General features: G+C 33.8%; 2 protein-coding genes and 1 long non-coding RNA gene across 3 annotated transcripts; 2 read left to right on the top strand and 1 right to left on the bottom strand.

Moving 5' to 3' along the window:
• Positions 1 to 9436: 9436 nt before the first annotated feature.
• On the top strand, positions 9437 to 9972 carry LOC141904753 (uncharacterized). Its single transcript, XR_012619195.1, has 3 exons — positions 9437 to 9479; positions 9664 to 9726; positions 9921 to 9972. It is a non-coding gene; the product is annotated as an uncharacterized LOC141904753 (long non-coding RNA).
• A 649-nt stretch (positions 9973 to 10621) lies between these two features.
• On the top strand, positions 10622 to 11806 carry LOC141904328 (P2X purinoceptor 7-like). Its single transcript, XM_074792911.1, has 3 exons — positions 10622 to 10818; positions 11176 to 11400; positions 11632 to 11806. Exons 1-3 carry the CDS (start codon positions 10622 to 10624, stop codon positions 11804 to 11806), a joined length of 597 nt encoding a protein of 198 aa, XP_074649012.1.
• Positions 11807 to 11927: 121 nt separating this feature from the next.
• Positions 11928 to 13967, bottom strand: LOC141904327 (uncharacterized). Its single transcript, XM_074792910.1, has 5 exons — positions 13809 to 13967; positions 13516 to 13702; positions 12460 to 12631; positions 12230 to 12378; positions 11928 to 12133 (listed from the first exon to the last, which is right to left on the bottom strand). Exons 1-5 carry the CDS (start codon positions 13965 to 13967, stop codon positions 11928 to 11930), a joined length of 873 nt encoding a protein of 290 aa, XP_074649011.1.
• Between the last annotated feature and the right edge of the window lie 2262 nt (positions 13968 to 16229).

Here is a 16229-nt window from a genome sequence, read left to right as displayed (position 1 = left end):
CGTATCGATAGCTGCATTCATTAGCTCTATCCAGGGAAGTTACCGCAAGGATGCTATTGCTTGAACGTACGTATATGCGGCACAAACAAGGCTATACAAATTCCTCAGTTGCGTTCACTCGAGAATGTCCTATTTCAACGGCAAAACATTCGACTCGTAGAGTGATAAAAATACTTTTTACTACTGATCTAGAACAGGGCTCTCTATCACTGCATATACGGATACGCACTCAAATACATGTACTGCGGTATTGTGGGAATAAGACACGTAGGCAATACACATACGTAGATGGATACTGTTTGAATCGGGCTTAAATTTCGATGTTTAGAGGCTCACAGTGAGTAAACAGTGGCATTCTGATTAATATTATATACAGTATTTGTCAATGCAGCATAGTACTTGTGATACAGAATGGTTTCGCCGACAGTGAAAGTAAGTTGCAGTTGAAACACGCGAATCTCAATAGGGTTTTCTGTGATGTAACAGAAAACCCTAAATATATGTTTAGAGTATGATACAGTAACTGATGAAAATATTTCAAGTATAATTCAAACTCAATATAATCAAGCATTTTCATTATTATATGATTATATTGATAAATTCAAAACCGTAACTATTAATGCAAATGATGAAATAATTAATGAGAATATTAACTTCCCAAGAAGATCTATCAAAGGTATATTAATATTTTTTACAATTGCAACATATTCTAATGGCGCAATACAGGTTGATCATTATTATAATCCTGAAATATCAAAAGTAGAAATAACTATCGAAGGTAAAGCAAATAAGATATTTTGTCAAGGAATGAGAATGATTGATCAGTGGCCAGAAATTAGAAAACATTTTATGAATGAAAAAATAAATCATCTGAAAATTGTAATATTAATCAAATTGATTATTATACCGGCAATAAATACGCATTATGGTTAGATTTTAGAACAACAGAAGATAACTTATTACATGGTTCTGGGAAAAAACTACAGAACACTAAAGATGGAATACAATTATTCATGAAAAGGAAAACAGGAATCAAAAATTTCAAAATGCACATTTATATTATATCTGACGCACAATTAAATATTGTAAATTCACAATTAAATAGTGTTATGTATTAAAATCTTAATTTTAATAAAACTTTTTATAATAAATGGATGAAGGTAAAGTATATAAACATATTCCATACATTGATAAACATGAAAATAATAATGGCTTATATTATGTAATACCTTGTAATATAGCTTTGATATTTGATGCTATTTTTAAAGATTATAAAACTAAACTGATAGAAATGGTGAAGTTGTTGATAATTTAAGTAATGAAATTGATAATAATGTTATTCCTTCTACATCTAATACTGTTTTACCTTTCTACATCTAATAATGCAATAATATTAAATTATAATGAAAATAGAAATTATTGCGGATATTGTAAAGGTGAATTTTCAAACGCCCCAACTAATTGGAATAATCATATGAATACAGTTGTACATATAACTAATGTTATATAACGTGTTGGTATCAGAGAATTTATAGAACATCCATTTAGATATGTAACAAAGTTTGTTTCAAATAAAAAAGTAAATGGTAAAGATTTATATAAAGATTTATTAGGTGAGATTTATATAAAGATTTATTAGGTGAATTTTTATCTAAAGAACCTAGTAAAGATAAATTAGATTTAACTGATGCTAATAAAATATTAGGATCAAACATTGTAAATGAAATGTTGGAGTCAAACACTAAGAAAGATGACAATGAAAATATAGTTACAGGTAAACATATTCATTATAATGATGAAGGCACTAAGAAATCTAAAATAGAAGATATATTTACAAGTAGTGATAATGCTCTAGTTTTATCGGTAGATACGCTGAATAAATTGTTAGAGTCTGATGTCGAAATAGAGTCTGATGATTAAAGTGATTCAGATAGTAAATATAATATATTGGTTGAAAATTGTATAAAATAATAGTGATTAAAAAAGGGGGTTTAAAGTATTTATGTATCTAATACATATTTAATACGCATTTAGTACATATTATTTGAAATACCTTTTACTGAGGTTATTTTCAAACTTATTCAAATATTAGTTGAAAAATTAAAAATATATTAGTTGAAAAATTAAAATAAATAATATTTATTTTTCTTAAAAAGGGGTTTTTAGTATTAATGTATCTAATACGTATTTAATGGCGTATTTAATATATGGGTTTTAAGTATTTATGTATCTAATATGTATCTAATACGTACCAAATACATTAATGCTTAAAATGTCTTATTTTATAAATTTATATTCATAGGGAAATTGAAGCCTCAGAATTTATTTTGAACCTTTATTACTTTTTAATTTATTCATATATTCATCATGTAATGCAGTAGGTATAATTTGATTTTCTTGCAATGATTGTTGCATAGATTTTCTATCTTTGTTATAAAATAAAACTAAAAATCTTATATTCTCCCTAAAATCTTTCACAATTGAATTATATTTTTGATTTAAAACCCAAGTTGTTATCCCAAAATGTCTCCCAGAGAAAGCTAAATAACATAACTCACTTTCTCTAACTTTTGAATCATGTAAATTTGCACAATCATCCACAATGAATAATGTATTTGATCCTTTATAAATATCAATTGCTATTTTTATACAATTATCTAAATTTTCTTTTACTGTTTTAGGATCTAATATATTAATCTTTTTTATCTTAAAGGCCGACTTAAATGGAGGTCCAAAAACCCGCCGGTTGGTACTTGAGATATGCAGTGCAGGCCACATCCCACTAGCAACTAGCAAGCGGTAGTTTGTTTAAAGTGTTTACTGGAACATCTGGCTCACACCAGTATCACACTGACACATAAAAAAAAACTGTTTTCGTATATGTTTGATATCATTTTAGTCATAGTAATCTTATTAATTAGAATTCGCTGATTTTGTCGATGTTTTTTGATAAGAATTCCTCCAGTAATAATGTTGAACATAAAATCTGTATTTTCAATATATTCAATTTTTGTCCGATTTTGATGAAATTTTCACACATTTTTACTGATAAGGAGTTAAGATGATATATAAATTTTCAGTTTGACACAACTTTCAGGTCAAAAGTTTTCTAACCCCCAAAATTAGGCACTAGAGAGCTGCAACTGTTTTGTTTATATAGGTTTATGACTACAGGTCACTGTGCTCTCTGTGGTGAGGTGAGTAACTCCTCCCAGCTTGTCATTCAAAGATTTGAAAGTTTGAAGAATGCACTAAGTAAATTGCTAATTTATGCATGAAGGAGGGCTTAAACTAAATTTTAAGCCGTAGATATGACTATATTACATGTTTACACATATCCCTACTTACACTAGCTTACACTAGAGAGCTGCAACTGTTTTGTTTATATAGGTTTATGACTACAGGTCACTGTGCTCTCTGTGGTGAGGTGAGTAACTCCTCCCAGCTTGTCATTCAAAGATTTGAAAGTTTGAAGAATGCACTAAGTAAATTGCTAATTTATGCATGAAGGAGGGCTTAAACTAAATTTTAAGCCGTAGATATGACTATATTACATGTTTACACATATCCCTGACTTAAAAAGGAGGGTCCAAATCGGTTAACTGACGGAGATATTAGGGAAATACCAGTTTCAACGCTGGAGCTCTTGACTGCTCCATGGGTTCAGAGATACTGCCATGTCTGACAGATGATGGGCCTTTTATACTTGAAGTCGGCCATTAACTATATCCCAATTATATGTTTTATTCATTTCATAAGTAGGGCAGAATAATATTATATTATCAAAATGATTTTTATAGATAGTTTCTAACAAATCTAATATGAAATGTGTTTTACCGCAGTTGGTTACTCCAGTTACTAACATTTTATGCGGCTCAAATATAAATAAATCTTTATTCATTAATTCTTTTAATTTTACTAGATAAAATCCATTCATTAAATTTGTATTCTATTTCATCTGGATTCGGTACAAGTGATAATTCATGTTCATAAAAATAACCTAATATTTCTTCATCTTTTAAATCTTCCAATTTATACACAAATGGTTTACTTAATATTATCTTTTTATTCTTGAATATTTCTTCAGTAAAATTTGGAGTATAACCTTTATAAAATGTTTTCGATATTTAGATATTCTAACATGTTGTCCAATTTAAAATTTAGGTTCTCCAAAATCATGTGTTACAAACGCACCATATAAATTATTCCAAACTATTTCTGAATTATCTTCTTTTCTGGCTTGTATAGGTTTCATACCAATACTTGAATGTTTAGAATTATTATAACCTTTCACTAAATCATCTAATAAATCGATATATTTATATGTTTCATTTGCTGTAAAATATTTCCACATTCTAGATTTCAATGTTTTATTTAAATCTTTCTATAATAGATGCTTTTTTATCTGAATGCGTTGAAAAATATTCTATATTGTTATCAGATATTAGTTTTTTTAAATGTTTATTATAGAATACCTTACCTTCATCAAATTGTATCTTATCTTGGATAGCTTCTTTAAATATTAATTTGAACGCATTAGTAACTTCTAAACCAGTTTTATTTTTGATTGGAATTGACCATGCGTATCTACTGAATATATCTATAACATTTAATATCCAGAAATATCCTTTGTTGTATACTTCTAAGGTCTTCATGTCAATCAAATCTGCTTGCCATTGTTGATCAATATATGAAACCATAACTTTCCTTGTTAAATAGTTTTTATCCATTTTTTATGGATTTGATACGTTGGTTGATTTTGTAACCATAATATTAGTTCACTATATTTTATATTTTCTTTATCAGATTTAATTTTATCCCATAATTCTGAAACACTAGAATATGATACTTCACTCTCTGGGTTATAATATAAATCTCTTAAATATTGTTCTTTTTTCATCTTATTTTAATCCATTTATAGTAATCTTGATTTATTTTCAATGATTTTATCATTTGATTTATTTTCTGGTATCATAGGTTTATAATTATCACTACTATCATTATTATCATTATTATTAGATTTGAATTCATATTTATATATTACACCAGAGAATATGATAACTGTGATTATCCCAATTGTAATATATAAGTAATTATTTCTTCCAGTATTGGAAGCATTAGATGGATTATCATTCGAATTAATAACAGATAATTTCTGTGATTCATTTATATCATTTAATTTCTTTTTCTTAGCTCTTTTTAATTCTGAAGATCTTTTACCTAACTTCCTAGCCCATTTAATTTGTTTTTCAGATCTAGGCTTTTTCTGAATATCAGCACTCATTTATTTTACTTAATTTTTGTTCTGATTCAATATCTGTTTCGATATTTTCTGATTTACTATTATCTTTACATACTATAGGTTTGATATTAGAAAATGTTATTAAACCAGTAGAAATTAATGTCATTATTCCACCTAATTGGAATGAAGCGTATCCAACCCATTTTTGTAGTTCTGTCATTACTAAATAGTCATTTTTCAAATCACTATATAATTTATTTTCATCATCAATTGGAATTACTCGGTTACACAATTTAGAATAACATTTAACTATTCCATCACCAATAGAGTCATTTATTCTAGCTAATCTAGCTTTGTTACCTGGTATTATATTGTAAGAATTGTATTGTACTGCCTGGCTGACTAGCATTTTTGGCAGTGGGTCACTGGTTTAATCCAGCTGTCACAGTTTGTGCCTCCTTAATGCCTGCTAATATATATACCACTGCCGGGCTTGTATTAGTCAGTCAGACCTAGGCCGTTCTTGGAACTATTAATGTGTCGCGCTATTTTATATCTGTTGTTAGCAGTTTCTTGTTAGCTTGGACGTTTACTCCACATCAGAGGATTTGTCTTTGACTCGCGTGTAACAGCTTCTTCGTATATTTTGAAATGCTTGATTACTTTATCTGGTTTCATATTATCTAATTCTTGAAAAGTTATAATTCTATTTAAAAACTCTTTAGATTTGCCGCCGGCAATTAGTAATTCTAGATGGTGCTTACATGTTGAATAGTATTTATAATCAATATTATCATTTTGAATACAATTGGAAACAACTGTATCATTATTGCCAGTAATACCTAAATCCACAATTGTCTTTTCAATATCAATCTATTCTTATTAGATTTCTTTGACATTTATTTTTGCAAAAAAGCGAAAAAATATAAGTATTATAAAATGATACTAGTATCTCTTTGGGTTAATACTAGTATCTCTTTGTGTTAATACTAGTATTGACGTTATTGTTTTTAGCATTGGTTGACGTCTATGACGTCATGCCAATACTAGTAAAATGGATCGAAAATAGTAGTACGAAAAAATAGCGCCGACTCTTCTCATTTCCATAGTAACTTCAAATTGTCACTCTGTTCACGTAAAACATTAGAAACAGCTGAAAATTACTAAAAAAATGTTTCAATTATTCCCCACAACATAGCGTCGCCAGATTTCTGATTTAATGGTCCAAAAAGTTATTCGATCGCATTTTTCTCGTTCATTATCTGGTTGATGAGAGCGGGTTAAACAATTGCGTAGCGATATGTCCGCATTGACATTGGCAGTAAAGAATGGGGAACAGCCTCTTCTGAATAGAAACACATAGAATTATGTACCTGCGGTTTATGAATATCACAGTGTTTGGATATCACTGTTATTCCAACTATCAGTATCCATGGGATTATTTGGGATTAATTCTCAGCGTCAGAAAACGTATTTCTAGAGCAGTGGAACGGCAGCCTACTCGTGAATGAAACCCAGATGTGATCGTGCGGAATGCCTTTACTAAAGTTAAAACCATTTCATGATGACACGAAACATCAAACGGTAAACGGTAGGCTACCACCATGATACGATATCACCAATAAAGATAGATCATTTTATTCAATTTTACCAGAGTTGTTTATTGGAGGAAAATATCATTGTTAAGTACGCCGAGAACAACCATGTTGTATCATCAATCAGTTGACTGACATTGTAAAATTCGATTCGGCTATATTCTAATATAAGTTTTCACTTTAGGACGCACTACCCGCCTGCTGCGCACTCATAAGGCGGTAGCACCCTCTTACGCACTCGGCAGAGATTCGCTTTGTTGTAGCGGAAATTCGTTTCACTTCGTTCTGTTCTTTTTATTTTCGAGCTGCAGAGTCCTCCCCAGCTCAGTCTAAAATTCATATTAAATTCCTATTAAAAGTTTGTATGATGTAAAATAAAACCTTATAATGTATTTGTAACTCTGAGACAAGAATGTTTAATGCTTTGGACTTCGGTCTGGTGGATTAGAAACTATTTTTATTTCTATCTTAATGAAATATTGTATGATTTAATCTGAATTCAAAAACTGTACCTAAAGACCTTTTCTATGTGTTCGGGTCACTCCCGGTTTGTATTTTTCGAGTTAATGTGCCTTAATCGATGTTCCCGTGCTTAAATCGATATTTTTATGCTGTGCTCTGTGCCCGAGATGGCGCCACTATACGGTTCTTAATTATATTGTGTGCTCGGGGTGCTTTGTTTTAACCAATTAGATGGGGTTACGTCATAATCTGGGCTCTATAAAAGGCAAAAATGTGCTTTATTAATTAGTCTCGGTGCACATTCTTAGGTGTGTATTACTAAGATTTTGAACTATGGGGGGAGGGATTAATCTAATTTTCTTAGTAAGTCATACTTAGCACTGATTCTCTTTAAGTATTTCTTGGTCCTTATTCTCAAAGTTGTTTTTCTTCCAAGATGTTTTCGGAAAATAATCTTTCAGGGTTCAAGGAGGTTTTCTCCTTCGAATTATTCCCCGAAAGTATTCTTCTTTCCGATTTCCTCTCTTGGTTTTTCCCTCAACTTTTGAGTTTTCGGAGTAGTGACCATCTCTTACATAAACATAATAGGAAGAATGATTAAATAAATACTTAACTGGAACTATGATTAAATATAGCGAAAATTCTTATCTTTATTAAGAGCACTTAGTTAGAGTTACATCTTCTTTAGCGTAAAACGAGCGCAGGGTTTAAGTAACTATTGTTGAGTCGTAATGTTAGAATATCTGAAATCTTTATTCCTAATACTATTGAATTCTGGTGCGAGTCGTGCACTTGTATTAAGGGCAATATGCCCTTGTTAATCTCCTCCTTTGGTGGCCGGTTGGCCATCTTATCTACCTTAAATGTTGTAAATAAGAGATAACCTCGAGGTTGTGTATATATTGTTCATTATTCGAATATTTCCAAGAAATAATAAATAGTATTCAAGAGAATATTATCATATACATAAAATTCTAAATCTTTGCCTTTTTCCCTAAACTATTTTTGTGGTGTCGGATTTACTATCAATTGAGGAAAGGATTTTCTTGTGCATTTTTGGGATTCTGTGACACCATAAAATATTCTTGAAGAATCTTGTGGGTTGGAGAGTTTAGGGCATCATGTAAGTCTTCAAAAAGGGGAAGCATTGAGGGCACCCTCTAGTGGGAGAGGCCAAATATTGGTGAATGCTCCTCGTTTTATTTAGTTGGTATCTATTATTCTTTTTGAAGCTAAACGCCTGATCAGGTCGGCTGTGGAGGCCGGAAATACTTGTAGCGCTGGACGCAGTCCTGTATTTCCTCCTCAGTCGGAGAGAAAGCTAGGGGATTTTTATTTTATTTGACTCATTCATGATTCTTCTATTAATTCTTTTGGTCACAGTTTTTCATACATGCACACGCCTTTTTCATGGGTGATTTGTGAGGACATTCAGTCACCCGTGTTACAATTATGACTTATCACTGAGAATTAGGACTCCTTTACGTATTCTCACTCACCAGAGGAAGACTTGACATATTTTTGCGCGTTAAATCTCATGGAGGAAAACAAGAAAATTTTCCCCTTCTAGCTTCTCTACCTCCCAGATGCTAGTGACGTGAGCGAACCCTAGAAGCGACGCCTATATGCAACTTTTTCCTTAAATGTATAGGATTATAGAAAGAGAGAGAGAGAGTTACCTGTATTCCCTCTTGGTCGAGGAAATTCCGAGAGTTGAGACCTTAGACTTGACGTTATGAATTTTAACGGAAACGGAAGTAGATTTTTGCAGTCACTTGCCAGAGCACGCTACCCCGAATCCCGGTATTCCGCTTCATTGTAATGCGCGCCGGGAAAAAATACATTTTATCTTTTCCATGCGTTAAACAGTGATTGAATTTACGCGTTGTTTGTCGTAAATTGCAATATTGCGATGGTTATTTGCCGCTGCTGTAGTTTTTTGGAATTGAATCGAGTGGCCTCGGTAGCTCAGTGAGATAAGGCGTGATGCTGTTGAATCATAGAACTATAACGGAAGGGAAGGCCGACTCGTGACGTCATCAACACATTTCCTTATCCCATGTTTCGTTTGTTGCAGCGCCACCACCGGCGGCGATAGTCTTCGAAGATAGCGACTAAGGAAGTATCCGATGAGGGGGGTAAACAGTGATTGCAAGTTGCTGATTAAGCTTATATTAGAGGTATATTTTATTGAAACATATTTTTTTCATAATTTCTACGAATAGAGATTCCATTGCCGATTTTTTCCAATTGAAATGGTTTGAATAAACCGCGACGAACCAAAGGATAGGCAAGGGTAGGCCTCTAGAATGAAAATTAGCATGAATGAAGTAGTAGCATCAACAGCTTTTAATTTTTCTGTAGGAATGGGATGATATTTACTTTGACCCTAATGAATATAATGCAGTGCCTGACCAACAATCTGATGTAAGTATTTCATGGACAAAAATTAATTCTTAATAAGTCATGCAATGATTATAGACGATTATACTTAGTCAACCAAGTGACATTGACAGGTCTCTGGTAAAACAGCTAAATCAAAGTTTTGTATCACTAGATTTATCACTATTATTTACAATATGTACATATATACATAAAAGAAAATAATATTAAAATTCCAGAAAAACATCTTGACAGAGCTATTGGTTAGCCGAGAAGTTTCGAAGATTTTGGAGGACCAAATAATTTCAGATCAGGTTAAAGATCATCTATAAAAGAACACAGGTATTTACATTTATATTGCCTACACTGTAGTTTATAATAATCAGGAAAAATTTATAAAGTGCTTTATTTTACAGCTGGTGAATTAGCAAACAGCTTGGAATGGATAAATCGCGACGTACTCCAAAATTTAAACTCTCTGTCTACACCCAATGCGCGGGAAAAGTGTTGGAGTAGATTTTATTCTGTACTAACTGCAAATGTGACTCCCGTAACTCAAGCAGCGTCAATACTGGCCCTCCGTTGTATGGAGCAACTCCTTCACCAGACCTTTCCTGAGGCTACCATGAAAAAAACAACCAGTCCTTTAAAGGTCCTATGACCTCTAATTATATCCGCGATTTTACTTCATCAGAAGTTTTTTTTATATTAAAAAATTGATTATAGAGACAATTAAGCAAGAAATAAATTGATCATTGGTTTCAAATTGGTGGTTCAAATTTCACTTTTTACGGTATTTGCCGAAACGCCAGTTCATAAAAATTCCGATAGGTGGCCCGATGCCGTGACGTAGGTTCCGACAAGCGATCTCGCCAATGTTGCGATAACAATAGAACAATACGTCGATTCAAGCGCTATTCATTCGTGCTATTGTCGCAAAATGTCATCGGATGAAGAAATTTTGGATATAACTGAAATAGATGCAAGGAACGTAAGTAACGTAGCTCCTTACATGTTTGAACCGCTAGCAGCAAATAGGGAAATTAGGCCTAACTCCGACGACGACAACTCGGCTTCATCTTCAGACGATATAAGCAGTGATGAAGAATATCGTCAGCTAGCTGACAATACGGACTGGTATGTAGGATATTTTTATTAATTAAATAAGAATAAATACGTTTAGGGCTGCGTAGATTAATTCCCATGTTGGATTCTGGCATTTGGTAAAATTGTTTACGTCAATCAGCTGATCGAAACAAATTCAATAAACTTTATTGTTGCCGCTTGTTTGCAAAACAAATTTCCCGGTTTACATTTCTACTCTCCTCAGTGGGCAAGACTATTTTTGTATAAAATAAAGGTGAATAAAACCCTCTTTTTTCTTTTGCGCCAAAAATAACGAGGAAATCTAGTGATTATTCGCTGAGCAAATTTTTTTTTTCAGGTAAGAAATAATTAGATAGTATACAATAGTTAAAATGAATATATTTTTAGGTGTTTGTGCAGAAATATCTGCAGCGTTATGGAAAAAACTCGAATGAATGTGTGCTGCCAAGAGTTTCAATGCCTTAAAGAAATAAGCACTGCCAACAATGTACTCTGCATTACTGAAGTGCATGGTTTCAGAGCAAACTGCCTCGAGCCCGAGGTCTTAAAAGTATGTTTTTATGATTTCTTCCGAGATAACTGGCCTGTAGGTGATGAGGAACCAGTTGGAGAGTAAGTTCCTTAAAAATTCATTAAAAAATAATGCATACCTGTGATTATCAAAAACATACTGCTTAGTAAATTAATATTAAAATATTTATGACATTATTAAAACTAAACAGAAGGTAAAACAATTTTGTTTTACAAATATACAACAACACACCTAGTTAAATCGTCACAAAATATTTTGACCATTTAATTTTTGTTCTAATTCAACTTTCTCACGTTTATACTAATTTCCAGATTATATCGACACATTGCGTACCGTCGTTTCTGTCGTTGGGCATGGGGCATACTTGGTCGTGGAAATCGTCGTATCCTGCCTTCCTGTGTTGTCTCAACAATACGACTTAAGTGGCCTTCTCCAAATGAACTTTATACCGGCTTTGAGTACCCAGCTATACCAGAGAGGTTATAGGTTCGTGGATGACAAGTAAAAGGGATTTATATATAAAATGTTGTATTTGCCATATCATTTTTGTACATTGTATCATTACATAATAAATCAGATCTATGCATTGTTAAGATGTCTTTGTGTTTTACTTAGATTTCACAGGTAGATTAAATCGGCTAACATGAGCTAAAACGACTTCTTCTTTCACGATATCAGTCCGATCAAATTTATCCACAACATTTCCCTTCTCACTTGCCACACTTATTTCCTTCCATGCTCTAGAAGCTGCCTGATGATTCTCGTGTTCCATTCTTAATCTTATCACCTCATTCATACAGTCGGACAAATAATCTAAAATTGAATTAAGTGTGCATTCAAAATCAGAAACAGTTTCTGTAAAGAGATGTTGCAGCATTTTTCAAAAAATTGAAATTTAGTAAAACTCACTGTAGGTAATTGGGACTTTCACTTCTTTCGCTACTGGTGCACCATGACGAGCCTTTGGATACGACAATTTGAATTGTGGATTGCCAGATTTGTCAACTGCCTGTTCGCGAACACTGTTTTCATTAAAGTGCATAGCTGAGAGCTGAAGCCTGAAAATGGATGCCACAATGAACAATTTTGGGTAAACATTGACAAACGAATATTTGATATATAACTAAACAATTCTTTACCTCGACAACATTGAATCATAGAAGAAATGCATCGATTTTGGGGCAAAGTATATCACAATTTTGTGGTAGGACTCCAAGGCGGATGTTTGCGAACTTGGGGCTACTTCTCCAATATCTGCCAGGAGATTTCGTTTTAAGACAATGTCTTTGAGCAGTTTGTGGCACGCAGAACCTAAAACGAATAATGATATGAGAAAAAGAAAATTGAATGCATGTATTCACTCAGTCGTCTTATTTGGAGGTAAAAACTCCTGAAATTTCAAAATTTATTCAGATTTGTAATGATTTCCATATCAAAACAATAGGGTACCAGCTATCCCATCAGATGGAGCTACTTAGATATCAGACATACTCGACCAAAATAACTTCATTTTCAATTAATTTTTATCTCAATATTCAGTCTCACACCAATTCTGTGTATCATACATAGATTTTGAAAAAATTATTTTAACATTTTCCTTGGAGTATACAGTCTTATTACTCCAAACATCCTCTAAATAAGAAATCTTCATACTGTCAGACACACTAACCTGACTTGAGCCAATTTCTTTCCTCCAAATCGCCGTGTTCGCATTGTTTAAATTTCTCGCCATGTCCGTCATGCTTATCAACGACATGGTTGACAATTGACTTCCATTTCGCTAACACCATTTCTGCATCACCCTCACTGCTTGAGGCCACCCAGTAGAGATGATTTGAAATTGACTTTGTCCACTCTGCAATACTCTTGAATTTTTTCTGTTTTGCTGCTTTTTCGAGTTGCTTTACTACTCCTAAATAAAATCATACATGTAATTATCCAAAACCTGGTACCTTTTAATTAAAATTTTGTGAGAGAATTCCCACAATAGATTCAGCCAAAAATAAAAAGTTCTATTGTAAATTGTACATATTTCGAGCAACGTTTCGGCTAAATACTATTAGCCATCATCAGTACGCCTGATGATGGCTAATAGTTACTTATTAGCCAAAACGTTGCTCGTTATTCATCTTACATGGATATTGTGTATCTTCTCGACTCGACAATTCTAATTATTATATCTACAAATTGAATACCTTTTGATATATGCCATGCATCAAAGAAGTGGGTAACATTTGTCATTTTCTGCCGTAAATATTTCTTTATTTGAACGTGACGATCGGTGGTAATATCTTTAACTCCCAGTTTATTTTCTTTCAAAAATGCCATGCATCGTTCGAATCCCTCCAACTCCATTGAATTTGAACTTCTTACTTCGTTGCTCTACAAAAAAAACAATGAATAAAAAATCAGGTTTCACCTTAAGAATGTTTAAAAATTACCTCAACATCTTGTTAGAGTTTCACATAGCTGAGATATCCTGAGTTACCTGAATGAGTTGAAAGTCCAGAATTTTTTGGGTCTCCATATCGATGATCGAGTACGAACCATACTTTGCTGTATGGCCCGGTGAACAGCAGCGTCCATCTCCACCTAGCGATAGCTTGTTTCTCGTCTTTTTTATTCGCTTCTGTAATTCCGTCACCATTACCTTCTGATTCCGAGTCCAAACATTATAGATAGCCAAACTCAGGTAACTCCGTTGTAGTCTGAAGAAATGGCGCAAGTTTATCATCTTGATGTTCAGACTTTGGCACATGGTGAAGAACTTACTTGGGCTCAGAGCACTGAAGAAGACACCCGCAGCAGCAAGTAAATTTCCTAGTGCCATCCGTTGATGTTCTGGCTGTGAAGACCATTCCCTAACATGCGAATCGGGACCACTACAGACTGTCTGGTACTTCACGGCTGATCCAGATACTGAACGTTTCGTTACTTGACATGGTGACAGGCAGATCGTACAGATAGTCAGCAGAGACAACACTGCTTTATTTCATTTTTATCAAGTATCGATGGATGAGAAGTCTTTCGACGATGTGCAGTTAGCCCATTAGAGTTTGCCTTAAAATACTTTACTCTCAGTCTAAGCTGAATTTAATTTATACCGCCGTTACAGTACCATAAAATTCACACAAAATCTTTAGCGTCATTGGAATAGGACGTCCCCTGTTTCACATCCGGCAGGTGTGTTGACGGTGGGTAAGTTTAATAAGGTGCACCAAATCTATTAAAACAAGGTAAAAGTGTAGATCCGCACCTCTCCGCGTAAACGGTTCAATCAATTACGTTAAATATCATTGTTTCAGATTCAAAATGTCATCAGCAATTCAGTACATTGCCATTGGTTAATTTTAAGATATCTTCACTAGAGAGTAGAAAGATTTTAGCCAGGATTCTTGCATTCAGCAGATTGTGTCAATCACGAGAGGTGCGGATCTGCACTTTTACCCGATCGCTATTTTAAAATCAAATCATCCCGAAGAAATTGGGGATTTGAACCTATCGGATATATACTGGTACTCGGCGTCTTTCCACTTAACAAAACATCGTCAATAACATTAGTTCTTATTATTGCTAAGTAGCGGCGCTACCGGTACTGTCGATCGGACATTAGAAACTTTCTACCTTTTGCCACTTGTTGGACAAATTAATTCGCTTGAAATCCGGATTTTTAATGCATACAGGCAGCATAATGAGGAAAACCCATTCACAAACCGTGCAAGCCAACTCAAACACTATGCTCAATATTCCCTGCAAGACGCAAAATATCTTATTTGAACGTTCATGTATAAAACATGGAGCAACTTTTCTTTTGTCAACACGTTGATGGGCGACGGACTATGTCATGGTATTCTCTGAAGGAGGTAAATTAAATTTGACAGCTAGTTTTATAAATGATGCAGCTTTTGGACAAAAGGGATCTAACTTAATTTCTTTTTAATTCACTGTGGAATTGAATGGAATGGAATTGACGCCAATGGCATACAGTAGGCCCCTACGTATGGGTCATATTGATTAGCGTCAACCAATTAATCTAAATCGGGCAAACCATTCAACAACTGTGAATAATTTATTTGCTGTGGCGTGATAATAATTAGTTTTTTTCTGAAGAAATGACATACCAACTGTTAGAAAAATGTACCGATTCTTATTTTTAGACTACTACTGAATCTATAAAAGGAGGAGTCATAGACAAAGTTGATTTGCTTAGCTGGAGACACTTCTTGTCAAGTACATCATCTCAAGTACTGGGTGTTTTGTAAGTTTAATTTCAGTATTTATTTACTAAGTGCTGTTCCCTCGGACCTCAGTGCTTTCAAAATAGGCCCAACCCATAGGCTATATAGTCCAGGGTGTATAAGCCACTATTCTTTTATATCCTACTAAAATGCACCTTTTTCTATTTTTAGATTCAGGCTTAAGCCTAGCGCACATCGACACTGCGATTGGAGACAACTTGTTGCTACCGAACGATTACCCCGCGCACATCGAAATCTAGTTACAACCGGTCAGTTGCAGCAACTGCATGGCGCATGTCGATCGTCGAGATCCTGAGCGCGCACATCGACGGATATGACTGCGATTGAGTACAACCAGTTGCTCAAAAGTAGAACATGGGCAACTGGCTGGAACTGGAGATAGATCGACGCTTACCAATCGTAAGCTCGCTCACATCGACACATTCAAGCAACTGATCGTATCCAGCCAGTTCCTCTCATGCGCCGAAAACTGCCTTGCAACTAGTTGTCTCCAATCGCAGTGTCGATGTGCGCTAGGCTTTAGAATGTGCAAATTTTTTGAGATACTGAGAAATCAACTGGCACCAGTAAACTTCAACTGCCAAATTTGCAGCAGGATAGCTGAACGACACAATTTTTAAAAATAAAATGGCTATTCGAATGCTATTTCA

This window comes from Tubulanus polymorphus, chromosome 4, assembly GCF_964204645.1.
Source record: "Tubulanus polymorphus chromosome 4, tnTubPoly1.2, whole genome shotgun sequence".
Classification (NCBI taxonomy): Eukaryota; Metazoa; Nemertea; class Palaeonemertea; order Tubulaniformes; family Tubulanidae; genus Tubulanus; species Tubulanus polymorphus.
The sequence above is the reverse complement of the archived record's forward strand: the minus strand, read 5'-3'. Positions and strand labels throughout refer to the sequence as shown.